Source organism: Meles meles, chromosome 3 (genome assembly GCF_922984935.1).
Source record: "Meles meles chromosome 3, mMelMel3.1 paternal haplotype, whole genome shotgun sequence".
In the NCBI taxonomy this organism is placed as follows: Eukaryota; Metazoa; Chordata; class Mammalia; order Carnivora; family Mustelidae; genus Meles; species Meles meles.
Genome location: NC_060068.1, coordinates 50,177,782 through 50,201,592, shown reverse-complemented (window position 1 = coordinate 50,201,592; position 23,811 = coordinate 50,177,782). Strand labels below are relative to the sequence as shown.

The following is a 23,811-nucleotide window of genomic DNA, read 5'->3' as shown; positions in this document are numbered from 1 at the left end:
TATCTTTGCAACAGTCCTATGATATTGTCTGTCGTTAGCCTTTTTTTATAGACAATAAAATTGAGGCTTAATGTAATAATGATGAACATGCCTAAGGTCAGCAAAGCTAGTAAATGAAAGAGCTGGAATTTGAACCTACAACCACTCCTTCTAGGACCTATGTTAACAACTCATAGCTTACAGTGATCACTCATGTAACATCTAGTTTATGTATATACAATGATACTTAACTGGTGCTGAGTCATTTGTCTGGCAAACAGAAAGCTACTTGGAACAAAACCAGTAACCAATAAGTAACAAACAAAAGTATTCATCAGAGATCTGTGCTTAAAGTACAGTTTGTTACCCAAGGTAATTCTCTCAGCTTATTCATTTTTTATAATTGCTTTATTTGATTATAGATCATGACTAAATTAGAAGAGGAGCCAGAAACAGGCCCATTAACAGTAATAAATAATATTAAAATAAATGCAAATTCTAGGGGCCTTTATTACTTGAAGGATATAGCCAAATATCTTCATTAGTTTCTGAGAGCATAACTATATAACATAGCATAAATATTTATAAGTTATTCAAAATAGGTAAGATTGTATATGTGTTCTACTTAGGAAAATAGGATATTTTTTAAGATTAGTCCATAATTTGGAGCACCAGGTGGCTCAGTTGGTTGAGTGAATGCGTTCGGCTCAGGTCATGATCCCGGAGTCCCGGGACTGAGTCCTGCATCAGGCTCCCTGCTTGGCAGGGAGTCTGCTTCTCCTGCTGACCTCTCTCCTCTCATGCTCTCTCTCTCTGTCTCTCAAATAAATAAAATTTTTTAAAAAAAATGAGTCCATAATTTCCTGCCTAAAATGTTTTTTAAGGAATACACTATAATTACCTAGAAAAATATATATGTAATGGAACATACTTCTGAGAATGCTATGTAAATTTTTCTTGACTTGGTTTTCAGTTACATGCTTCTTTGCACAATTAATAGCCTCTATTAAATATTTTCTTAAGGGTGCCTGGGTGGCTCAATGGGTTAAAGCCTCTGCCTTCAGCTCAGGTCATGATCCCAGGGTCCTGGGATCAAGCCCCACATAGGGCTCTCTGCTTGGCGGGGAGCCTGCTTCCCCCCACCCCTCTCTCTGCCTGCCTCTCTGCCTAATTGTGATCTCTCTCCGTCAAAAAAAAAAAAAAAAAGAAAGAAAGAAAACCTTAAAAAAAAAATTTTCTTATAGGTATTAAAAGTCATCTCTCTTTAAGTATAAATTCACCAGGTTTTTCAATTATCTTTTCAATTATCATTTTATCAATGATATCTGATTGACACACGGTGGCAATCAGGGATTTCTCTGGCTATCTAGTACATATCTAGTCTCACTTTTTAACATAGGAAAAAAGACATCTTGTTAATACAATACTGACATTTTAATATTATTTTTAAAGATTTTATTTATTTATTTGACAGAGAAAGCAACACAGCGAGGGAGGGAACACAAGCTGGGAGTGGGAGAGGGAGAAGCAGGCTTCCTGCTGAGCAGGGAGCCCAGTTTGGGGCTTGATTCGAGGACAATGGGATCATGACCCAAGCTGAAGGCAGTTGCCCAACCAACAAGCCACCCAGGCGCCCCTGTGACATTTTAATATTAAAATATGAGTTTATTTTACAGAAACTACTTACAAACTAAATGTTTTCTATGGAATATCTTATGTATTCCCTTCCTAGTGTGTATAATGAATGTATTTTGGGCTTTTTCTTTGGATAAGCTAACTAATGATATGTTTTCAGTTTTATATCAGTTGTAGAGGCAATTATTTAAGTAAGGTAACAAAGAAATTAAGCAGTGGAATACTTTGACTTTAGCACTGTTATGAATAAATTAAAAATGGAAGGCCAACAGAAATATAGTTCTCCTAAGTTTGGCCCGGCTAGCTCAGTCGGTAGAGCATGAGACTCTTAGTTCTCCTAAGTTTGTACATTTCAATTGAGTTAACTTTGGTTATGTTTTATTTTCTTGGATAATATTCCTTTATACTTCTTAGAGAATGGAAATAGAATCAAGCAGATATTTCTTATATGTCCAAATATAATTACGTTGTGTTTAAGAAAATTAATGAGGCAATTCATTTAGCATCCTTCTTTTTTTAAAGAGATAATTAATAGGTAAAAAGATATTTGTAAAGGATGAAGTACTGTAGAAATCTTATTTTCTGTATTGTTTAAAATTTTTTTTTTCTTTCTAAGGCAGTAGATATAAGTTCTTGTGGAAACTTTGCTGTAATTGGTCTCTCATCAGGAGCTGTAGATGTATATAACATGCAGTCTGGTATACATCGAGGCAGTTTTGGTGAGGAACAAGGTATTGAATTTTTTTCCTTTTTCTTATTTAAAAAATAATAATGTAGAAAGATACAAGGCTAATAACTGTCTGAGGCATTTATTAAATTCTCGGGTGCCAGGCCATTTGCTAAAGTTGTAGGTGGGTTATTGCCAACCCTATCTGGCAGTTACTGCCATTACACCTGCTATAAACACCATGTTGAAATACTTAAAGAGAATGAAATCATTGATAGATTAGGGGAAAGTGGATATTATACAAATTAAAATTTTTGTTTTCTTCCCCTTGCATTAAACAGAAAATCTTAACCTTTGTAGCATCAACCTGATGGGTTTGTTTTAGCTAGAGCAATATAATAATCTCCCTTTTCCCTGGAATCCAGCTTAATTTCAAGATTTTAAGGGAACTTAGATATTTAAATGAAGGAATTACTTTGTGTAGTGTTCAGAGAGGCACTGCCAATTCTTATTTCTTTTTTCTTTTAACATATGCTGTAAAGCTCATACAGGATCTGTCAGAGGTGTTGCAGTGGATGGATTAAACCAGTTGACGATTACAACTGGTAGTGAAGGATTACTCAAGTTCTGGAACTTTAAAAACAAAATTTTAATCCATTCTATGAGCCTTGATTCATCTCCAAATATAATGCTGCTACATAGAGACAGGTAAAGTTTTTCCTTTAATGATTATGGATTTTCTTCTTGATGATTTTAGTAAAAGTCTTAATATGAGTACATAATTTACCAAATGAGAAAATTAGACATTTAATGTAGAAGAACAGAATTCTGCTTAATTTCCCCACGGGTATACTTGATTATTAGCAAAATAAAAATGAGATTTTAGTTAAAGGTTTGTTGGTTTTTTATTAAAACTTGTGTATTTATCTTACTAGTGGCATTCTGGGACTTGCTTTGGATGACTTTTCCATTAGTGTTCTGGACATTGAAACTAGGAAGATTGTCAGAGAGTTTTCTGGACACCAAGGCCAAATAAATGACCTGGTAAAATGAACTTTTGATGTTTAAATAGAACTTGACTAAATTTTGTTTCTTTTTAGTGTAAAAATAACTATTATCTTTTAGTAGCATTAAATTTATCATATGTGATACTCAAGATAAATAATTTGGAAACTAATTTTCAAAGAATAGATTTTTTAAAGAAAATTTAGAAGAAACAAGTTTAGTATTTTTCAGGGAGTTAATCCCATCAGGGTAGATGGGTAAAGTATAAATCCCAGAGTTCATCTTTTTCTCTTAAACTCTAAATAAGGCTAAAATATACTTTGGAGAATGAATGACCTATTGAAACCTAAGTATATCATTTTTAACTTAATATTAAACTCATTTCTGATTTTCTGCATGTGTAACAAATTAATAGTAGGGACCTGAAGTATCTGGTATCTGATTAATTCTAGTTCAGTGTTATTTCTAGTTTATATTTCTTAGCTCTGAAAGAGTTTAATCAATAAAAATGTATTTTAGCTTACTATTACATTCTCATAGTAGGATATGTGATATGATATGTAATGTGATACTATGTTCTTATAGTGGATATGTGAGATGATATAATGGGATATGATAATTTGAAAAGTGTATACTGAGGACTATATTAAATATATACTGCTCTTTTTCATCAATTACAGACCCCTTAATTTACTTGAAAACAGGAAAAAATTAAAATAATATCTGAACTATTCACTGGCAATTCCAACAGCTACGTTTATTTATCCGTTCTCACACCAAAAATCAGAATTTGTAATAGTTACCCATTTCCTTAAAATAAGGGGGAAAAGTCAGGAAATTGTGTTGTTCTGCAGATAGGAGATTGGCAGAATCAACTACCCATTGACAGAATTTGTTGCGATAGCACCTATAGAGTAGAGTGGAGTAATTTTGATGAAATTTTTGGATGCATTTTTGAAAGCAGTCAGTGTTAGCTTGCTCTTTGTATTTCTTTCCTTTGCAGACATTACTTTCACCTTATGTGTCTGGATTATCTTCTACTTAGTAATAAGCTACTCCTGTTCAATGAAATCTGTGAGGATTTATGATGTGACTTTATCTTTGAGAGTCATTTTTCCCCATCCTTTGTTAATGTGCACTATTCTGTAAATTGGGTTCATGGTACCTTAAGATTTGAGTTTCCACTATATCATTGCAACCAAGTGAACAGATTGGAATCTGCTTATCCCATTATCATCTGTTAATATGAATGGTCATAATCCCTGTGGTGTGTTTAGAATCCTAGATAAATAATCTACCATTATAAAAATTGGTTTTTTGTTCTGGGGTCTTTTTTCACATACGAGCTGATCTAAGCCTCATATGTGCTACAGGAAAATGAGAGCTATTTTTCATATTTTTATATTATCATATTATTATATCATATAAATATTATTTATATTAATATCAAGAGAACAAATACATCTACTTTAAGGTAGCGTAAGTAGTTTATTATTTAAATTTATTTTGAAATTCTGATTACTGTAGTTTTTAAATTATATTTTGGAAATGAGACATCATTTTAAAAGTTTTTTAACTGAAGCTACAAGTAAAAGTAGAAGTTATTCTTTAGTGACTTTAATATTTTAAGAGAATTTATATTCTTCAAAATCATTTTGGATTCTTAGAAAGTCAGTCTAATATATAGACTCTTTAGTGGAACTTTTGTTTCATAGAACTTTATGAATGAAATTAGGCTAACAAAATATTTCTAATTAAATGTTCTCAAAATAGCATTTTTATGCTAAAAATGTTTTGTAGTCAGTTTGTTAACTGTTTCCTAAGTATAGAAGATTATGGAGTAATCTTTTCCTCTGGAAAATTGGATGATACTGTTAACTTTTAAAGCTTTATGTAATTCGTATAAAAACTTAACTCTTACCTATATCCAACCAGTGGTATATAAGAAATAGTTCCTTCTTTTTTATAAAATAAGGTAGTCTAAATTTTACTCATGAAAATTATTTTTCATGAAGCCTGCATCTTACTTTCATTTCTTATATTCTTTAAGCTGTTAAATACCCAGACATTAAGCACTTACACATTATATATGGTTTGTTTGTTTGTTTTTTTAATTTGAAGACTTTCAGTCCTGATGGTCGTTGGTTAATAAGTGCTTCAATGGATTGTTCTGTTAGAACTTGGGACCTTCCATCTGGGTGGTGAGTTTATTTTTAAACCCCTAACCTCTGTCAGAAGATTTCTCAGTCATTGCCTTTACTTGTAACTTTTACCTATAGTTAATGGTTATGTCCCTTTTGAATGAGGATGTATTTGGGGATTTTTCTGACCTTACTATATTTTGTCCTTGGAGTGTTTTTGATCTTTTAAACAGCAGGGAGTAGTGCTATAAAAGATAGTAGTAAGGAAAATGCAGTCTCTCCTGCAAAATTGAGATATAGAAGTAAGTTGCATAAACTTTAAGAAAGCTCATTTGACCTTTTTGATACTCCAAAATAGGGATCGACTTTAGAACTGCAAACTCTGTTGAGTGTGTTTTTGTCATTGTTTATATTGAATTTAGTTTAAAAGTCTAAAAACCCTAACTTTAATTTGTGTATATTGTTTATTTTATGTCTCTAACATAATTTTCTTGTCTTTTTTTTTAATTTATTTTTTTCAGCGTAACAGTATTCATTGTTTTTGCACAACACCCAGTGCTCCATGCAGTACGTGCCCTCCCTATTACCCACCACCTGGTTCCCCCTCTAACATAATTTTTGAAAGAAGATGGTTTAGATACCTTAAAGTAATGAAAATGTGTTTCTTAAAGATTTGGGTAAAACCCAGCAGTGTTCAGAAATCTGTTTCATAGTCAAACTTGTTACAAAAACAGCATTTAAAGAGAAAAATTTCCTACTTCTTTTTTTTTTTTTTTCCATTTTATTTATTTTTTCAGCGTAACAGTATTCATTCTTTTTGCACAACACCCAGTGCTCCATGCAAAACGTGCCCTCCCCATTACCCACCACCTGTTCCCAGCATCACCTTGATCCCAAAACCAGACAAGGATCCCACCAAAAAAGAGAACTACAGACCAATATCCTTGATGAACACAGACGCAAAAATTCTCGCCAAAATACTAGCCAATAGGATTCAACAGTACATGGGGCTTCCTACTTCTGATAAATAATTTGAACAGTAGAGACCTACAGAGAGAGAGCAAGGGAGCTAACTTTGTTGTTGAAAATTATACAGGAATAGACACAGTTTAAAATCGTATCACTTAACAGAATTTCCTAGGTGAGTGTGAAAGTAGTGATGGAACAGTGAAGTGTCCATTTTGACAGGAACATACCATAAAGAAAGGTGGGGAAAGTGAGAAGGAAGATGGCACTTTTTAAGCCTCTGAAATATTCCTAAATAAAGCTCTGTCCAATTATACTTCCTCTTTTCTCAGGAATTGATAAGTTCATTCCTGAAAGCAATTTGACCTTTAGAAAGGAAAAACCCTGATGTACTCATTTCCCTTTAAGTTTCATACAGGAATGAGGCACAGCTGTCTATCCAGTATACATACAAGATTTATAATATGCACAGCAACAGTGTCTAATGGGTCCAGCTCTAATAACTAGGGACCCTTGTCCACAGGTGTCTCTTTTTCACTTAAAATATAGTAAAACAAAATCTAATTAGTTGGCTGTGTCTTCTGGCTTTAATTAGTTCACATAAAGTTGGTATTTCCTAAATTTTTAAAAACCCCTTTTTTTGAAGGCTACATGAGGAATATTGGTAGTCTGTTGTTCCTTGAACTTTCCCTGTCTTCTAAAAATGAAAATTATAATTGAATTTCTTTATAGTAGGAAAGTTGTACAAGTAACAGAGTTGGCATAATGCCTTTTTCACTTACCTTTCTAGTTTCAGTTCACATTAGGTGGAAGAGATGGGTTATTGTTCACTAGTACTAAATTGGCAAAATATTTTTTAGAAGTGGTAAAAGTTTATCTTTGGAATGGAAGAATTAGGATCTGAAAGTAGCATTCAAAACTATCAGTCTTTGATTCAACCTTGGCCTTTTTGCTGAAATTCTTACTTCAGTAAAAAACTGAACAGATTTAAATCTGACAGGTTTTCCATTCTCTGATATTTTATTTTTAGACGAGCACTGAGACAATATTAAGTGAATACAGAGGGACGTTGGGAGACACACAAGCAAGAAATGAGTCACATAGGGATTGTTAAAAGAAAATTAATAATTTGTATACCAATTGATTGAACCAAAATATATTTTAAAAAAGAAAAACATAAGTGCTTATGGTTCAGCTATGAGCTTGGAAAGCGGTATCACAACTGATGCTGCCTAATTGCAACTAAGCTAACACTTAGCAGTAGTGCCAGGCACTTTATATGCTTTTATTTTTATCTTCCCTCATATCCTAATAGCTGTAGGTAGTAGTACTGTTATTAGTCCCATTTTACAAATGAGGAAATGGAGACTTGGAGATATGATTTACCCAAGGTGGCATAGTTTTTAAGTGACATTTTGCTATGATAAGCATAGGAGAAAGAAACAGATTTCCCAATAGTTGCAGTAATCAACTTTTCTTGGTTGTGTCATATTCTAAGGGTGAATTGATTTTGTTAATGTAGAAGGTAATAAGGAAGTGAAGATCAGTATTTCGTTCATATGGCCATAGGGAACTGTTGGGTTTTTTGATTCCCCCTCTTTTTTAAAATTTATTTATTTATTTATTCATTCATTCATTCATTCATTCATTCATTCAACAGAGAGAGACACAGCTAGAGAAGGAACACAGCAGAGGGAGAAGCAGGCCCCGCATAGAGCAGGGAGCCTGATGTGGGACTTGATCCCAGGACCCTGGGATCATGACCTGAGCTGAAGGCAGACGTTTAACAACTGAGCCACCCAGGCGCCCCAGATTCCCCCTTTTCAAAAACACAGTTACCAGGGCAGTCTTTGGATATTCCTAGTTCTTTCTTCAGTAAGCAGTTTCATCATTTTTATAACATGTTAAATATTTAAAGAGTGAATTTACTTATTACATGGTCTGAAAAGTCAGACTATCTTTGAGCAAACATACGGGTATATCCATCTGTTGTAGTACCTATCTAAAACAAATTGCATAGATTCTGAGCAGTTTCCTGAAAGTGTTTGAAATGCTAAAAATATTCTTGTGTTTGTAAGATTCTCTGAGAAGCAAAATTGAAATTTTTATCTCTGAAATTATCTGCCATCCCCTACCATTACCACCTCTTATATCTGGTTGTTTTTAATATATTAGAAGTTCAAATTGAACCCCTTTGGGATAAGAAAATTATAAAAGTAAATAGTTTAATAAAATTTTGCATTTTGTTATTTCTTGCCCTCTGACCCCTGCTTTCTGTGGACCATTACATGAAATTAATTGGAATAGAACATTGTTTTGGACTTTCTCACTGAGGCAAAACCAAATCTTTTATTCTATTCATTAAAGATACCTTTGTAAGGTAATTCTCTCTTTTTGAAGATTGAACATCTAGACACTGTCTACAATTGTTTAGAATATAGTCAGAAATTACTTAGGGGTATGTGGGTGAGGTAGTCATTAAGCATCTGACTCTTGGTTTTGGCTCAGGTCATGATCTCAGCGTTGTGAGATTGAGCTCCAAAGTGGGTTCTGTGCTCAGTGCAGAGTCTGCTTAAGACTCTTTCACCTTGTTTCTCTCCTACCCTGCACTTACGGGTATGTGCTGTCTTGCTCTCTCTCTCTAAAAATAAATCTTTAACAACAATTATCATGATCTCTCAGATATGAGGAATTTGAGAGACAGGGCGGGGAGTCATGGTGGCAGGGAGGGAAAAAATGAAACAAGATGGGATCAGGAGGAGGACAAACCATAAGAGACTCTTAATCTCATGAAACAGAGAGTTGCTGGGAGAGGGTGGTGGGGTTATGGACATTGGGGAGGGTATGTGCTATGGTGAGTGCCAGGAAGTGTGTAAGACTGATGATTCACAGACCTGTACCCCTGGGGCAAATAATACATTATATGTTAGTTAAAAAAAAAATCTTTAAAAAGAAAAGAAATTTCTTAATGTTACCTGTATATGCAGTTCTCTGTGCTTGAAAATCAGATCCATTAGAATGGGAATTTTATTAATGTTCTCTCAAAAAAATAAAATTTAGCCAGGACTTTTCATTTTGTGGTATCAGCAGAAGACTATATGGTAGTTAGGTCTGGGATTAAGCCTTTATTAAGCCATAAACACTTTATGAATTAATGTGGCAGTGTAAAATCCACTGTGTGTGTGGAAACCACCTTTCTCTATTTGATGCTTTTACATAATGAACAGCCAATCCACCCACACACAACAGCTGTGGAAATTAAGTTGCACAAAGAATTTGACAAAATAACTACAGTATCAAGTAAAATAAATTTGTTTAAGCATTAGATTCTCTTTTTAACAGATTCTAAATGTATTAGGACATTTCAGCCCTCACATAACTTTTAATGAATATTAAACAAGACACAAGAAATGGTAAAATCTGAAATTGTTGTGTTTAGGTTCAATTTTCATCTATATACAGAGATGTTTCTGCTCTGGGTTGTTGGGATTAAGTGAATTAACATAATTTAACTGTCTCTGGCATATAAGTGTTTAGCAAATATTTCCTTTCTTCCCAAATCACCTTAATCCCTAAGGGAAGCCATTCCTGTGAGATTCCAAAGTACCTCTGAACAGAAATCAGACAGGTTATTACTCATCTTTTTTCCCCAAACTAAGAATTAAACAGTAGTCATTGTCCTGAGCACACTTCACTGGTTATCTTCAGTGCTCCTTATTTTAGTCTTGTTTTCTTATCTTGCATTCATTATTTAAAGGTTACATTTTAAATCACTCTGAACAAATTGAGAAAGAGATCTTATCATGAACAAGTCAATGTTGCCACAGGACAGTCTTCATTTACATTTGAGCTGCTTAGAGTTGTGTTCCATGAATCACCAGCGTAAGCATCCTCTGGGTCTGTATATACTATTGAGTTGTTTATTGTATCTTTACTTCCAGTTTTGCTAAATTTACAGTGATTAAGAGTTCAGACTGCTTGTGGCTTGGTTGCTTTCCACCTTGAACAGGTTTTTAAATCTCCTGGACCTCATTTTTTTTTTATCTTATAGTAAGGACAGATCTGCCTTAGAGGATTGTGAGGATTAAATTAAGTAGACTCAAGTGCTTAGGGTACTTCCTATCATGAAGCACTAAAAAGTATTAACTGCTATTATTTTTTTTCTTGAAATTATTTGTTTTACTTAACGTGGAATTTTTTTGAGGGGGGAGGAGAGATTGAGAGAAAGAGAGCAGGGGGAGGGGCAGAAGGAGAGGGAGAGAGAGAGAATCTTAAGCAGGCTCCATGCCCAGCATGGAGCCTGACATGGAACTCCATCTCATGACCCTGAGATTATGACCTGAGCCAAAATCGAGTCCGGTGCTTAACCAACTGAGCCACACAGGTGCCCCTTAATGTGGATTTTAAACTTCAGTCGTTTTGTTGTACTTTCCCATGGATAATGTATTGGCTTCAGTGAATAATGTAGTTTGCTGTGATTACAACCTGTATGCTTATCTTAAAGTATACAAAGTACTCACACTCAGCCTGTGTAAGAAGCCTCCTCTGCAAGATGCCAGTGGGTTAGACCTTTCTGTCTTTTTTTTTTTTTAAGATTTTTATTTATTTATTTGAAAGACAGAGATCACAAGTAGGCAGAGAGGCAGGCAGAGAGAGAGAGGGAAGTAGGCTCCCCGCCGAGCAGAGAGCCTGACGCAGGGCTCGAGCCTCACGACCCAAGCCGAGGGCAGAGGCTTTAACCCACTGAGCCACCCCGGCCCCCAGGTTAGACCTTTCTTTTTGCTATTTAAATCTGCCTTGTTTCATTTCCTGCCACTACCATTCTAGTTCAGATCTTTATTGCTAGGTTAGATGACTGCTACCATGATCTCACTATACTTCCCGTTCACATATATTCACATTCTGATGGCAGATTTTCTTGTGAAAGTGAAGATTGCACCACTATTTGCTCAAAAGCCTTTAGTGACTTTTCCACTGATTAAAAGATAAAAACAAACTCAAGTGTTTGGTATTCAAGGTGTTATTTGCAGCCTTATGCTTATGTACCTCTTATGTACCAAACCACTTCTCGCTTGTACCCAATTGCATTTCCTCTTATTTTACCTCCACATTTCCCTCAACCAGGAACTACTTTCTCTACTAGCAACATTCACTGAGATCCTGTTCATTTGTAAGGCTTATCTCAATCATTTAGTTCTCCTGAGAATCCTCTTTTTGTCTCCTACCTGGGTGTGATCACTCCTCCTCATTCCTCCCCAAATTTTTAACTCCTCCAAGTGTTTCAAAGTTGTGAGACTGGTTTCCATAAGCTGTTTTTTTTTTTTAAGATCTTTATTTATTTATTTGACAGACAGAGGTCACAAGTAGGCAGAGAAGCAGGCAGAGAGAGAGGAGGAAGCAGGCTCCCTGCTGAGCAGAGAGCCCGATGCAGGGCTTGGTCCCAGGACTCTGGGATCATGACCTGAGCCGAAGGCAGAGGCTTTAACCCACTGAGCCATCCAGGCGCCCCTCCATAAGCTGTTTTATATTATGCTCTACAGACTGAATTTTCATAACTATGAAACTATATGTTTCACATATAGTTAAGGTTACCTATTTGGAAAATAGGTAGAAGTGCTCAAAAGTTTTTTCCATTATTTTCTTTCTCTTATTTACAGCCATTTTATTTTATTCCTTCCCTTTCTTGCCTAAGCCTTTTTAAAATTTTACTGGAATAACAAAAATACAGGAAAGTACTGGTAATTAGATTTATTTTAAATGTGTTACATCTTCAGAATTTGTCCCCAAGTCAGTCTGCCAAAATGGCATTCCAGAAAAATAGAGCATTTCCTCTAGTATTTTCCCTATTGCTGAAACTCTTTCTTCAGTTAATTGGTATATTTAATGTTCTCCATCTTTCTTATTAAAAGAGATTATTTTTACATACTAATTTACTTGACAAAGCTCTTTATTAGTGATAGCTTTCTGGTATTGATTAGTGAAAATCAAAAATGAGTATTTTCTTCATGTCTCATCCCTTGTTCTTTTAGCAAAAATATATTTTGTGAGTTATGTCCTTTTTTGGTAGAGCTTAAATACTTTAACTTTGTAATTCATTTTATAGCCTTATAGACAGCTTTTTGTTGGACTCCGCTCCTCTCAACGTTACTATGTCTCCTACTGGAGACTTTCTGGCTACTTCCCACGTGGACCACCTTGGAATTTATCTTTGGTAAGTTATTTCATACATTTCTGTTGTCGGTAAGGAGGAAGACGATGATATTGTCAGAAAATCATAGTTGCTAACATTGCCATTTAGCTTTTCTTTTTTTAACTTATAAAATAGAAATTTCACATAGAGTTAATTCACCATAAATTTGTGACTGATTCAACATCTGCTTGATAATTTAGATATCTTTGCTCAAGTGTGAAATTCTAATCCACATGACTGATTTTTACCTATCATATTTGTCTTTTTTTTAAAGGTATATTTATTTTAGAGAGAGAGAGAGAAAATGCATGTTGGGGGAGGGGTAGAGAGAGAATTCTCAAGCCGACTCCCCAGTGAGTGCAGAGCTGGATGCAGAGCTTAATTCTAGGACCCCAGGATTGTGACTTGAGTCAAAATCGAGAGCTGACCCGTTAACCAACTAAGCCACCCAAGCGCCCCTATCATATTCAGCTTTTATTTGCAGAAAGGTTAAGTGAATTTTGAAATGTTAGGGAAGAGGAGTCCCCAGTTAGACCCTGGCCTTCCTGTCACAGCTCCAGGACCATTTTATAACTTTGGCCAACATTTCAACTCAGCTTACCTTATCTTCAAAATAAGCCATAAGTATGGTCAAAATCCTTTCTAAGATTCATTCTAGTTACATAACTCTGCATAACCATGGAAAGATAATAATGGTGGTGATGATGAACATGCAAGAGTTCAAAATAAATGGTCCATCATCTTGATCTAGAAAAATTTTACCTATTTTCTGAGTTCTCATGTTTAATTCCTTTAACTCTTCTTATTAAAGAAGAGAAGGAAATTAATCCTTAAAAATTTTATAACTAGATTTTTAGGATTTGAAAATAAATATATATATTTAGAAATTGGACTCTGGCCACCTTAATATGCAAAGTGGAGTATTTCCTGGCATTTAAGAAGCTTGAACAATCAAGACAAGAGAAGAGTATCTGTGGGGCCTCAGCAAGAGTATAATATATTAATATATATATATATATATATAAATGTAACTCAGAACCTGACATTCCCAATTATTATTTTACATTCCAGATTATAATGTATGTGAAAGAAAATCTGATTACCCCTCTTTGGGAGTGGTATCTACATCTTGATGAGTCATCCAAGGCCATGCTACAGGGTTAAGTAGCAGAAACATAATTACTTTAGAAGACCATTCTAGAGAAGGGAAAGTCCATAACTTCAGCAACCCAAAGAATCTAATCAGCATATTCTCTCTGACTTAACTGTCTGACTCCATCTTTCCTTCAGTTATGATTTCTCTAAATGGAGATTGCCATTTGTCAAAATGATATAAACATATGGAGGTTATGTTATCTTATAAAAGTATTATCCACTACTGATCTCTCAAATATTTTTTGTATTACATTAAAAATAAAGACTCTATTGGGGCGCCTGGGTGGCTCAGTGGGTTGAGGCCTCTGCCTTCGGCTCAGGTCATGATCCCGGGGTCCTGGGATCGAGCCCCGCATCGGGCTCTCTGCTCGGCAGGGAGCCTGCCTCCCCCTCTCTCTGTGCCTGCCTCTGCCTACTTGTGATTTCTGTCTGTCGGATAAATAAAATCTTTAAAAAAATAAAAAATAAAAATAAAGACTCTATTAATAAATAATATTTATGCACAACTTTTTTTTTTTTAAGATTTTCATTTATTTGACAGAGATCACAAGTAGGCAGAGAGGCAGGCAGAGAGAGAGAGGAAGGGAAGCAGGCTTCCCGCTAAGCAGAGAGCCCGATGCAGGGCTTGATTCCAGGACCCTGAGATCATGACCTGAGCCGAAGGCAGAGGCTTTAACCCACTGAGCCACCCAGGCACCCCTATGCACAACTTTCTTATAATGACATCTCTAACATGAATCAAGGCATTTTCAAATTAATATTGTCTTTTAGATTTTTTTAACTTTTGTGATTGGAATCTGAAGCCAAGTGTAAGATAGTAGTGATTATTACCAGTAATTGAAGTTTCTCTGAAAAAATCTGTTTTTATAAGCTTTAAAATATTGTTTGTATGTTTATTTCTTAGGTCCAATATTTCCCTGTATTCAGTTGTTTCACTACGGCCACTTCCCACAGATTATGTTCCTTCAGTAGTGATGCTTCCTGGTACTTGTCAAACCCAAGGTAATCACAAAATAGTAGTTTTGACGTGTAATATCATAAACCTAACTTGAGGGATATCACTACTGAAGGTAGAGTTTAATGCATTCAATTAAAGTATTTTTCTAACTGATAGTAAATATTTTGAATGACTTCATTAATTAATGCAAAAATATAATTGACGTGGTATTGATGAGAAATTAAATAGTATACCAGTGGGTCTGGTGATGGGAGTTGTAGATAATATGAGAAGATGAGGAAATAAAGTCAATAGTTTATAAGGCTCTGCTCAGTGGACATGTTATGAAATACTAATGGATTTGGAATAAAGTAAGTTCCTTTTTATATGATAAAAATCTCATTCTGCATTAATTTGTTTTACCTGAAAATTTTTTGTTTTAAGATGTGGAATTATTGGAAGAAACCATAGAACCAAGTGATGAAATGATAGAGTATGAGTCTCCAGAACAGTTGAATGAGCAGTTGGTGACTCTATCACTCCTCCCTGAATCACGGTGGAAAAACCTTCTTAATCTTGATGTTATTAAGGTAATGCTGTAGTACACTTAATACTGGTCCCTAAAGACATATTCGAGAAACATTTTCTTTACTAGAGATAGCTTCCTCTACTTGGAGCGTTTCAGAAGCAACAGTTAAAGCCTAAGGTAGTAGAAAATATCATTTAGTTGAAGGCTGTTTGGTCTAGTGTGATTATAGGATTCTTTCTCTATAGTAATTGACTTTGAGGGCACTGAGCAAAAGTATAGCCTGCAACTGCAGAATCTTTAAAAATTAGATGTTTTAAATCTAACCTAATAAACTTTTTTTAACTTACAAAAATGAGGAAAAAAAGTTGCCGCCATGATGTGTGATATTTCTATTGCTAGGCGTTTGGGGACTAGAAGAGTTTTCTCTGGTCTTTAATTAAACTTTAGCTACCCTTTACCATTCCATACCTTACTCTGTCAACTCCAAGAAAATTTTTATAGCTTGCTGTGTTGAGTCCAGGCATATAACTTAATATGAACTAATCACTAGGTTATGTCCCAAGGACAACAGCAGTGGAAAAAAACCTAGCCCCTTTGTCTTTGAGGAATTTATAGTTTTACATGAAAAAAGGATAATTATGGCATAAATTAGTGTTTTTCAAAGTATATTTTATGATCCCCATTTGTGAGTAGCAAAAGTAATTGAAAGGAATAAACTAGAGTAGAAAACTTTAAAGATTATCCTCTGATAGTAACGGGAAGTATTGTTTTATGCAACTTGATTGGTTAGATAGATACATATTCATATCCACTAGTGGTTATGTGTGTGTTAAATCACATGCTAGGCCGGGCATAAATGTGAAGAATTGACATAGATAACTATGACAAGATTTGTTTTGTAGCTGATTACTTAGCACCAGAAAAGATATGTGTGTCTCGGGTAAGGAAAGAGTTTTCACGTGTTAATTTTCCTCTCAGAAGTTAAATATGCTTCTTTTTACTTGCTCACTTTTTGAGAGATTGGACGTTAGCTTTAAAGTATGTGGTGTAGGAACATAGTTGTAAAATCTCTCCATCATGTTGTCCAGTGTGTCAGCTATAAAGGCAGTACTTTATGGGATAGCTTTAAAAGCAATGCATTAAAAAGTCCAAGTAGATCAGTGTGAAATGGAGCAATCAAAATAATTAGCCCAATTAATTGAGCTAAGGTTTTGGACTACTCTATTCCTTGCTTATATACAGTTTTGTTCTGCATAAAAACTTATTTAGAGGGGCACCTGGGTGGCTCAGTGGGTTAAAGCCGCTGCCTTCAGCTCAGGTCATGATCTCAGGGTCCTGGGATGGAGCCCCACATGGGGCTCTCTGCTCAGTGGGGAGCCTGCTTCCCTCTCTCTCTCTCTGCCTTCCTCTCTGCCTACTTGTGATCTCTCTGTCAAATAAATAAATAAAATCTTAAAAAAAAAAATCTTATTTAGAAACCTGAGTGAATGATCTTTATGGAAGAAATACACTAACATCTCCAATATTTTTATTTCTTACTGAATGATAGAAGTTAGATTTTCTGTATCTGTCCTGTGGGTAACTTTTCTCCTTTTGGTTTTCCTTGTGAGATTAGACCATTTCCAGAGCTCTGTGGACCTGCAAAGGCCTTCTGTTCTTTTATTATTATTATTATTATTAACATATACTGTATTATTTGCCTCAGGGATATAGATCTGTGAATCGTCAGGCTTACACAATTCACAGCACTCACCATAGCACTTATCTCCCCAATGTCCATAACCTAGCCAGCCTCTCCTACCCCTTCTCTCCCTGGCAACCCTCAGTTTGTTTCCTGAGATTAAGAGTCTCTTATGGTTTGTCTCCCTCCTGATCTCATCTTGTTTCATTTTTTCCTTCCCTACCCCTCACAACCCCCCACCCTGCCTCTCAAATTCCTCATATCAGAGAGATCGTATGATAATTGTCTTTCTCTGTTTGACTTATTTTGCTCAGCATAATACCCTCTAGTTCCATCCACGTCATTGCAAATGGCAAGGTTTCATTTCTTTTGATGGCTGCATAGTATTCCATTGTGCATATGTGTGTATATCTATCTATCTATCCATCCCACATCTTTATCCATTCATCTGTTGATGGACATCCGTTCATCTGTTGATGGATCTAGGTTCTTCCCATAGTTTGGCTGTTGTAGACAGAAAACAGTATGAAGGTTCCTCAAAAAGTTGAAAATAGAGCTACCCTACAACCCAGCAATCACAGTACTGGGTATTTACCCTAAAGATACAAATGTAGTGATCCGAAGGGGCACGTGCACCCGAATGTTTATAAAAGCCTTCTGTTCTTATCTACAACTCAGTGACTCTGTCCCTTCTAACTCAAGAACAGTGAGTTAGAAGCATAACTGTGACTCATTCTGCAGTCTCCACACCCCCAAGAAGGGCCATGCTTACTCTGCATTTGGCAGTACCTTGTCCTGCTTTCATGTAGTAACTTTCTTTTATGCTGTGGCTCCACAAGGCCATGAGTATCCTTGGTTTTCTTTCAAAAAACAAATATTTCTTGTATAATAGCCCCTAAAGAATGGAAGAGGAATAGTGTAAGGTAAAATTGTGAGAATCCTTTATTAGGCAGTTTACCATAGAAAGGCTCTTTCATCAGATACTCATGAGGTAGTGAGTGACGTGTAGCATGTGGTCTCCAAAACTAAATTCTGTCGGTAGGAATTCAAATGGAGGTTTTCCTGATAGAATTTTACTAACACTTAAAATATTTTATAAATGAGTAATAGTGTTCTTTTGCTTTTTAAAGACAAAAAGTACGAAGGAAAAATCAATAGAAATTCCAACGAACTAGAAGAATCAGGGCTATTCTTCCTAAGAAAATTTCACCAAATTATTTCTAATGGCAAAGTCTACCTCTGGCTCCAAATATCTTTTGGAGAAAAAAAAAAAAAATGTAAGAAACTGTTGAGCATTTACATAAGTTTTGTTTTCTAGTCCATTTTGTGAAAAAGATTGTAGAAGTTCAAAGTTGCTTGTTACTTCTTTACCTAAATATTCATGTAAATCATGTTTGAGGAAAATGAGAGCTCTGAGAGCTTCTCCTGAACCTTGTCATTTTTCTTCTGCTTTATCAGCAAGGGTACTAGAGGTCTGCCTTGAGAACCCTAGTATAAAGATATCTGTGATATTCATCAGTTGGCATTTTATTTTGGCATTCAAATTTGAGAAAGTTTCGTTCCTTCTTTTTACTTTTTGCACTTTGTTTTAAAATTGACTTGGAATTAAGTATTAGAAACTGTTGGCAAGGACTTATTAGTCTTTTTCACTTTCTCATTTTCTCTTAATCAGAAAAAGAATAAACCAAAGGAACCACCCAAAGTACCCAAATCAGCACCATTTTTTATTCCAACGGTTCCTGGCCTTGTACCCAGATATGCTGCACCTGAGCAAAATAATGATCCCCATCAGGTAAAAACAAAATTGGAGGATTCTTAAGTATAAAGGGTGTGTTTTGTGTTCTGCATTTGTAATTCTTTATCAAGACCTAGTATTAAGATACACAGTAAATTAATGACAGCTTTTAATTATAAGCTATAATTTTTTTGTTACACTTGTATTTTTGCAATAATGTATATTTGTTTTTGTTTAAGTCTAAAGTGGTAAATCTTGGAATTTTGGCTCAAAAATCAGAATTCTGCTTGAAACTTGAAGAAGGACTAGTAAATAATAAATGTAAGTTAAATTATAAAATCTTTTACCAAATAGCATCAATATATTATACTTTATATGAAGAGAAATTGAATGGTATATTAGCAGATTTTTCAGTAACTCAAAGAAAAGAGTAAAATCTTTAAAGGATTGAAATTTTGATTTTAATGTGAAATAATTTTAGCTTTTGTACTGTTATGTTAAACAAGTAACACTAAACTTGGATGAGTATCAATATTATAATTACCTTTTGAGAACATTTCACACTTTCTATATGGAAAATTAGTGGTCCCCCCCTTTCTTTATTTTTACTTACAAATACAGTTTATAATACAGCAGAGACTTGCCTTAGGTGGTTTTTAGATATTCCCAAGTTATCCCATTAAGGTAATTTAAAATGTATTTATTCTTAATACATTTAAATTTTGAAAGCTACAACCTCTAGCTAATAATGATAAATAATAAGAACTATAAGCAATTAACAGAATCACAGTCACTCTCCTGTTTGATTTATCCTCTTATTTTTGGGATCCAAATGCTTTTGTTTTCATACCAGCATCACTTGAGTCCACCTTGGCAAAAGTCAAATAATGGTGCTGATGGGCCATTGTAGACTAAAGAATAGCAAGATCGTAAAGAAGTAACTTGTTATTTTCTGGAGAGACAAAGAAGAAAAGCACTATTATTTAGTATAGACTGAAGGACAGAAAATAAAATTTGTTAGAGTTTTGTCGTTGGTGTTACTTCTTTTCTAAAAGCTAAAAGCACAGTCATTGCCATTGTAATATCAAATACCTGTTACAGAATAGTAAGTGTATAGAAATGTATTCTTATGATGCATATAAAACAGAAATGCTTATTTCTAGAGAAAAGGAGTAAATTTGGGGTATGTAAGACTAAGGTGGAATTGTTCCCCCTCTTAGATATTTCTGTATTGTTAGTATTTCTTAATAATCATCTGGTACTTTAAAAAATTTTATAACAATAAAAGGAAAGAAAAATAAATTCCCCCACCTCATCCTATTCTCCATACTACTACTCTAATAATTTGGTATGTACCTTACAGCCTTCTCATATTTGTATTTGTTCTGATTGTTGTGTGACTATCTGATTGATGTAAGACCATCTTGAAGTATCTGTCACTAGGCATTAATTAGATTTTCTTTAACAGCTTAAGCAACAGGAAAAGAAAACTTAAATGCAAAAATTTAGTGCTTTAAGTACTTCTTATTGTATTGCTCTCATCATTTGTACTGATTTTTATTTAACTTGGAGTTCATTTTACTACTTAGCAGGAAAAAATAAAGCCATAGAAAGAATTTCCTGTGTAATTTAAAAATATGTTGCTTGGGTATGAAATGAAACTCTAGTTTCCTAAGTGACGTGATTGTAGGTAATAACTGGATTCTTCTTAAAACTTAATGCAGATGAAGCTGCTCTTAACCTTCTGAAAGAATTAGGCCCATCAGGAATTGAAACAGAGCTGCGAAGCCTGTCTCCTGATTGTGGTGGATCTGTAGAAGTTATGCAGAGCTTCTTAAAAATGATCGGGATGATGTTGGACAGGAAGCGTGATTTTGAGTTAGCCCAGGCATATCTTGCACTGTTTCTAAAGGTAAGTCTAATGAAACACGGTACTTTTCAGCTTGCCTTCCCTTAGACTAATGTTGTCTGATAGAATTTTCTGCAGAGATGGCAGAGTTCTCTATCCACACTGTCCAGTGTGGCAGCCACTTGACACATTTGGCTCCGGAGCACTGAAAAATGTGGCTAATGTGACTAAGAAACTGGATTTCTTATTTTATAGAAATTTAATTAATTTAAATGTAAATAGCCATCTTTACCTAGTGGTTATTGTATTGGATAGCTAAATAGTACAGCTTTGTAGTCTTTTCTTTTACTTGGCACAATTTGACTCATCCCCCTGACTTTTCTGTGTTATCCATTTGATTCAGTATACTGAACTATTAACTTTTTTAAGTCATTGTATTTTGGTAGTTTTTCTATGATCATGAAGAGAAAATTAGATTTCGGTTTTTTTGTTTTTGTTTTTGCTTTTTTTCTGCTGGTAGAATCAAAATACTTCTGTCCTGGCCAAAGGGGTTTCAGGTGATTTGTCAAGAGCAATTGTTTTTATGACTAACATAATGGAGAACTCATGTTTATTTCAGTGGTATATTATATTGAAGGAAGTAGATGATGTTGACTTTTAGTGTTAATGGATACAATGCTTCCTCTGTCCCATTAATAATATATAAAATGAGTTTTCACTTATCTAATTCAAAATTATTTTAAAAAGTAGATATTTAGATGGTAGCATGTAGGATGAAAAAAATAGAAATGCTACAAATTTTCTCTGTATCCTTTCCCAAACGAACTGTAGTTCCTGGGTATAAATTTATTTTAATCCTTAGGAGTTAAAGTAGAGAGCCATCAATCATTCATTACCAGTGGGTTTCAGTGAAAGGAGAAACCTAAAGAAGCACAGAAATAGGGAGTTAGTGTTAGAACTGGGACCTTGTTTCTAGATTCGTATCAAGAGATCCATTAGGTGGAGGAGAGTTCAGTTCTACTGAGGGAGAGACGGACAGTACCATAAAGGAACTCATAAGAAAGTTTGATAGAGGAGAAGGAAATGGGAACTGGTAATAAGCCAGCATCTAAAGAAAAAATATTCAGAGTAGTATCTTATGATGTTCCTTGGTAAGAAGGTTGAATCTAGAAAAACAAAATTTTAACTTTCTTAAATATTATAATATTTTTTATTTCAGTTACACCTTAAAATGCTTCCTTCAGAGCCAGTACTTCTAGAAGAAATGACGAAGTTGTCATCACAGGTGGAAGAAAACTGGATCCATTTACAGTCACTCTTCAATCAAAGCATGTGTATTTTGAATTATATAAAAAGTGCTTTGTTATAAAAATAAATTTAAGTGACTAAGACTTTTATATTAAATGGGTTCAGTTTAACTCATACCTTGTTTTCCAAGTTTCATGTGAAAAGAAGATAAATGCCAGCACTACTAACTAGTAGTCATTCTTCACTTTAAATGCTAAATATTTTCTTGAAATAAAATTATACTTGCTTTTTGTTTTAAAGATTTATAGAATCTACTCAAATGACTTATTTTCTGAGTCACTTCATGTCGGTTACTTGTATAGGACTGAAATGTTGTCATCAGCTCCTATTTTTTGAATACCTGTAATGTAAGAGATGTTAGGTATTTCTTGTAAAACATTGCTAATTGAAGATAAAACTGATATGTGATACAGTTATAAGAGGGTCTTCATGATATGAAATAAAAAGGTATGTTTCCTTCCTTGGTGGCCTCTGATGAAAACATGGATCATTGAGCATTGACTCAGACATTAGTGCAGCCCTCTTATAATGCAGAAGAGGAATTTGCTAAGGTCATTTTGGGATATCAGTGACAGATGAGGTTTATAACACCACCCTGGTGTTCTCTCCATTGGAGCCTTTCTAAAGGAACTTGTTATTTTATAAGGAAGGTGAATTGCTGTAGGAGACAGCTGAATGGGTACCTAGGAGAAGGGAGGGAAATTCTAAATTCCATTGAAGATACCCTTCAGAGTGTTTCTTCCTTACTGATGCCTTTTTATTTGGAAGAAACTACTGCCTGTATACTTTTCTTTCCTAAGCATTGTGGAACCAGATAGCTCTGGCAGTTTCTCTTAGTGTTTTCATGACTTGAGACTTGAGCAAATATGAATTAAAGTAAACAATTCCTCTACCTGGAAAAGTGTGGGAGGTCATCATGGAAGCTGCTTTGCCTCCTGTGTATGTCCCCTTTCCTTGCTACTAAAAAAAGGCTTTCAAGGGTATAGCTAAGGTCACAAATGAGCCAGTAAACTTCTACTCTTTGTACCTGTTAACTAAAGCCCCCTCAATATGAGAGGTTGATAGAGGACTTTATGATGGGATTATGCTATCACAAATGCAAAGTTTCCTAAAAAGGAGCAGAAAAAAGCAAGGGACAATTGCTACTTACATGTTAGGTCTTTAAGCTATAACGTGATATGACTGCTTTGGTGTTCTCTTTACCCTGTTCTTGTAGAGGTGTGAGAAACCATACCGCTACAGGCAATTTATATAATAATTGGAAACCAAACTGATAATGGATGTGGTAATATTTTTAACGTTTAACCTACATTATAAAAAGTAATTCTAAGAACAGTCCTCTAAAAACAATTTTTAGTTTATAAGTTCAAAAGTAATGTTATTCATAAAATGTAGCTGATTGTATATGAATGCCAATATCATTCTCATTAGAATTAAGCTTTTACTGCATAATCTCCAGAAAGAACAGTCCTTACAAAGAGCTGATCATTGATAACTTTAGGGTGCCTGGGTGGATTAGTTGGTTGGGCAACTGTCTTCAGCTCGGGTCATGATCCCAGAGTCCCGTGTTCGAGTCCCACATCAGGCTCCCTGCTCAGTGGGGAGTCTGCTTCTCCCTCTGGCCCTCCCATGTCTCATGCTCTCTCTCTCTCTTACTTCTCTCTCTCTCTCACATTCTCCCTCTCTCAAATAAATAAATAAATCTTTTTTTTTAAAGTGTATAAACTATTGACTGAAATGTTAATGCCTTAAGTCTAACTTTAAAAATTGTATTCCTCTCTGCTCCAAATACTAAATTCTAAAGATATGGCAAAATTTTAGTATATACTCATGTACCATGTGAATGTTAATAAATAATTAAACAAAATAATAAGAGCTCTAAGTTGATATTGTATTGCTTTTACAAATCTTGAACTGAATTTTCCTCTTCCAAATGAGAATATAGGAGTTGAATGTACTGTTTCTGTTGGAGGTATCTTTGTATAGTATTAGCATCATTTTGGTAGGTAATCTTCCAGAACCTCTCCTTTATGT

At 34.7% G+C, this 23,811-nt stretch overlaps 1 protein-coding gene across 1 annotated transcript in view; it reads left to right on the top strand.

The window, feature by feature from the left end:
- Nucleotides 1-22,240, top strand: part of WDR36 (WD repeat domain 36) — a 42,848-nt gene extending 20,608 nt beyond the window's left edge. The window contains exons 13-23 of the mRNA XM_046000882.1: nt 2,231-2,345; nt 2,824-2,989; nt 3,217-3,325; nt 5,408-5,487; nt 12,497-12,604; nt 14,643-14,740; nt 15,120-15,265; nt 18,558-18,677; nt 18,860-18,941; nt 20,345-20,532; nt 21,689-22,240. Of these exons, the coding sequence (XP_045856838.1) occupies nt 2,231-2,345; nt 2,824-2,989; nt 3,217-3,325; nt 5,408-5,487; nt 12,497-12,604; nt 14,643-14,740; nt 15,120-15,265; nt 18,558-18,677; nt 18,860-18,941; nt 20,345-20,532; nt 21,689-21,838 (1,362 nt within the window). The 3' untranslated portion in view covers nt 21,839-22,240. The remainder of the gene's footprint in view (nt 1-2,230; nt 2,346-2,823; nt 2,990-3,216; nt 3,326-5,407; nt 5,488-12,496; nt 12,605-14,642; nt 14,741-15,119; nt 15,266-18,557; nt 18,678-18,859; nt 18,942-20,344; nt 20,533-21,688) is intronic.
- The last annotated feature ends 1,571 nt before the right edge of the window (nt 22,241-23,811 follow it).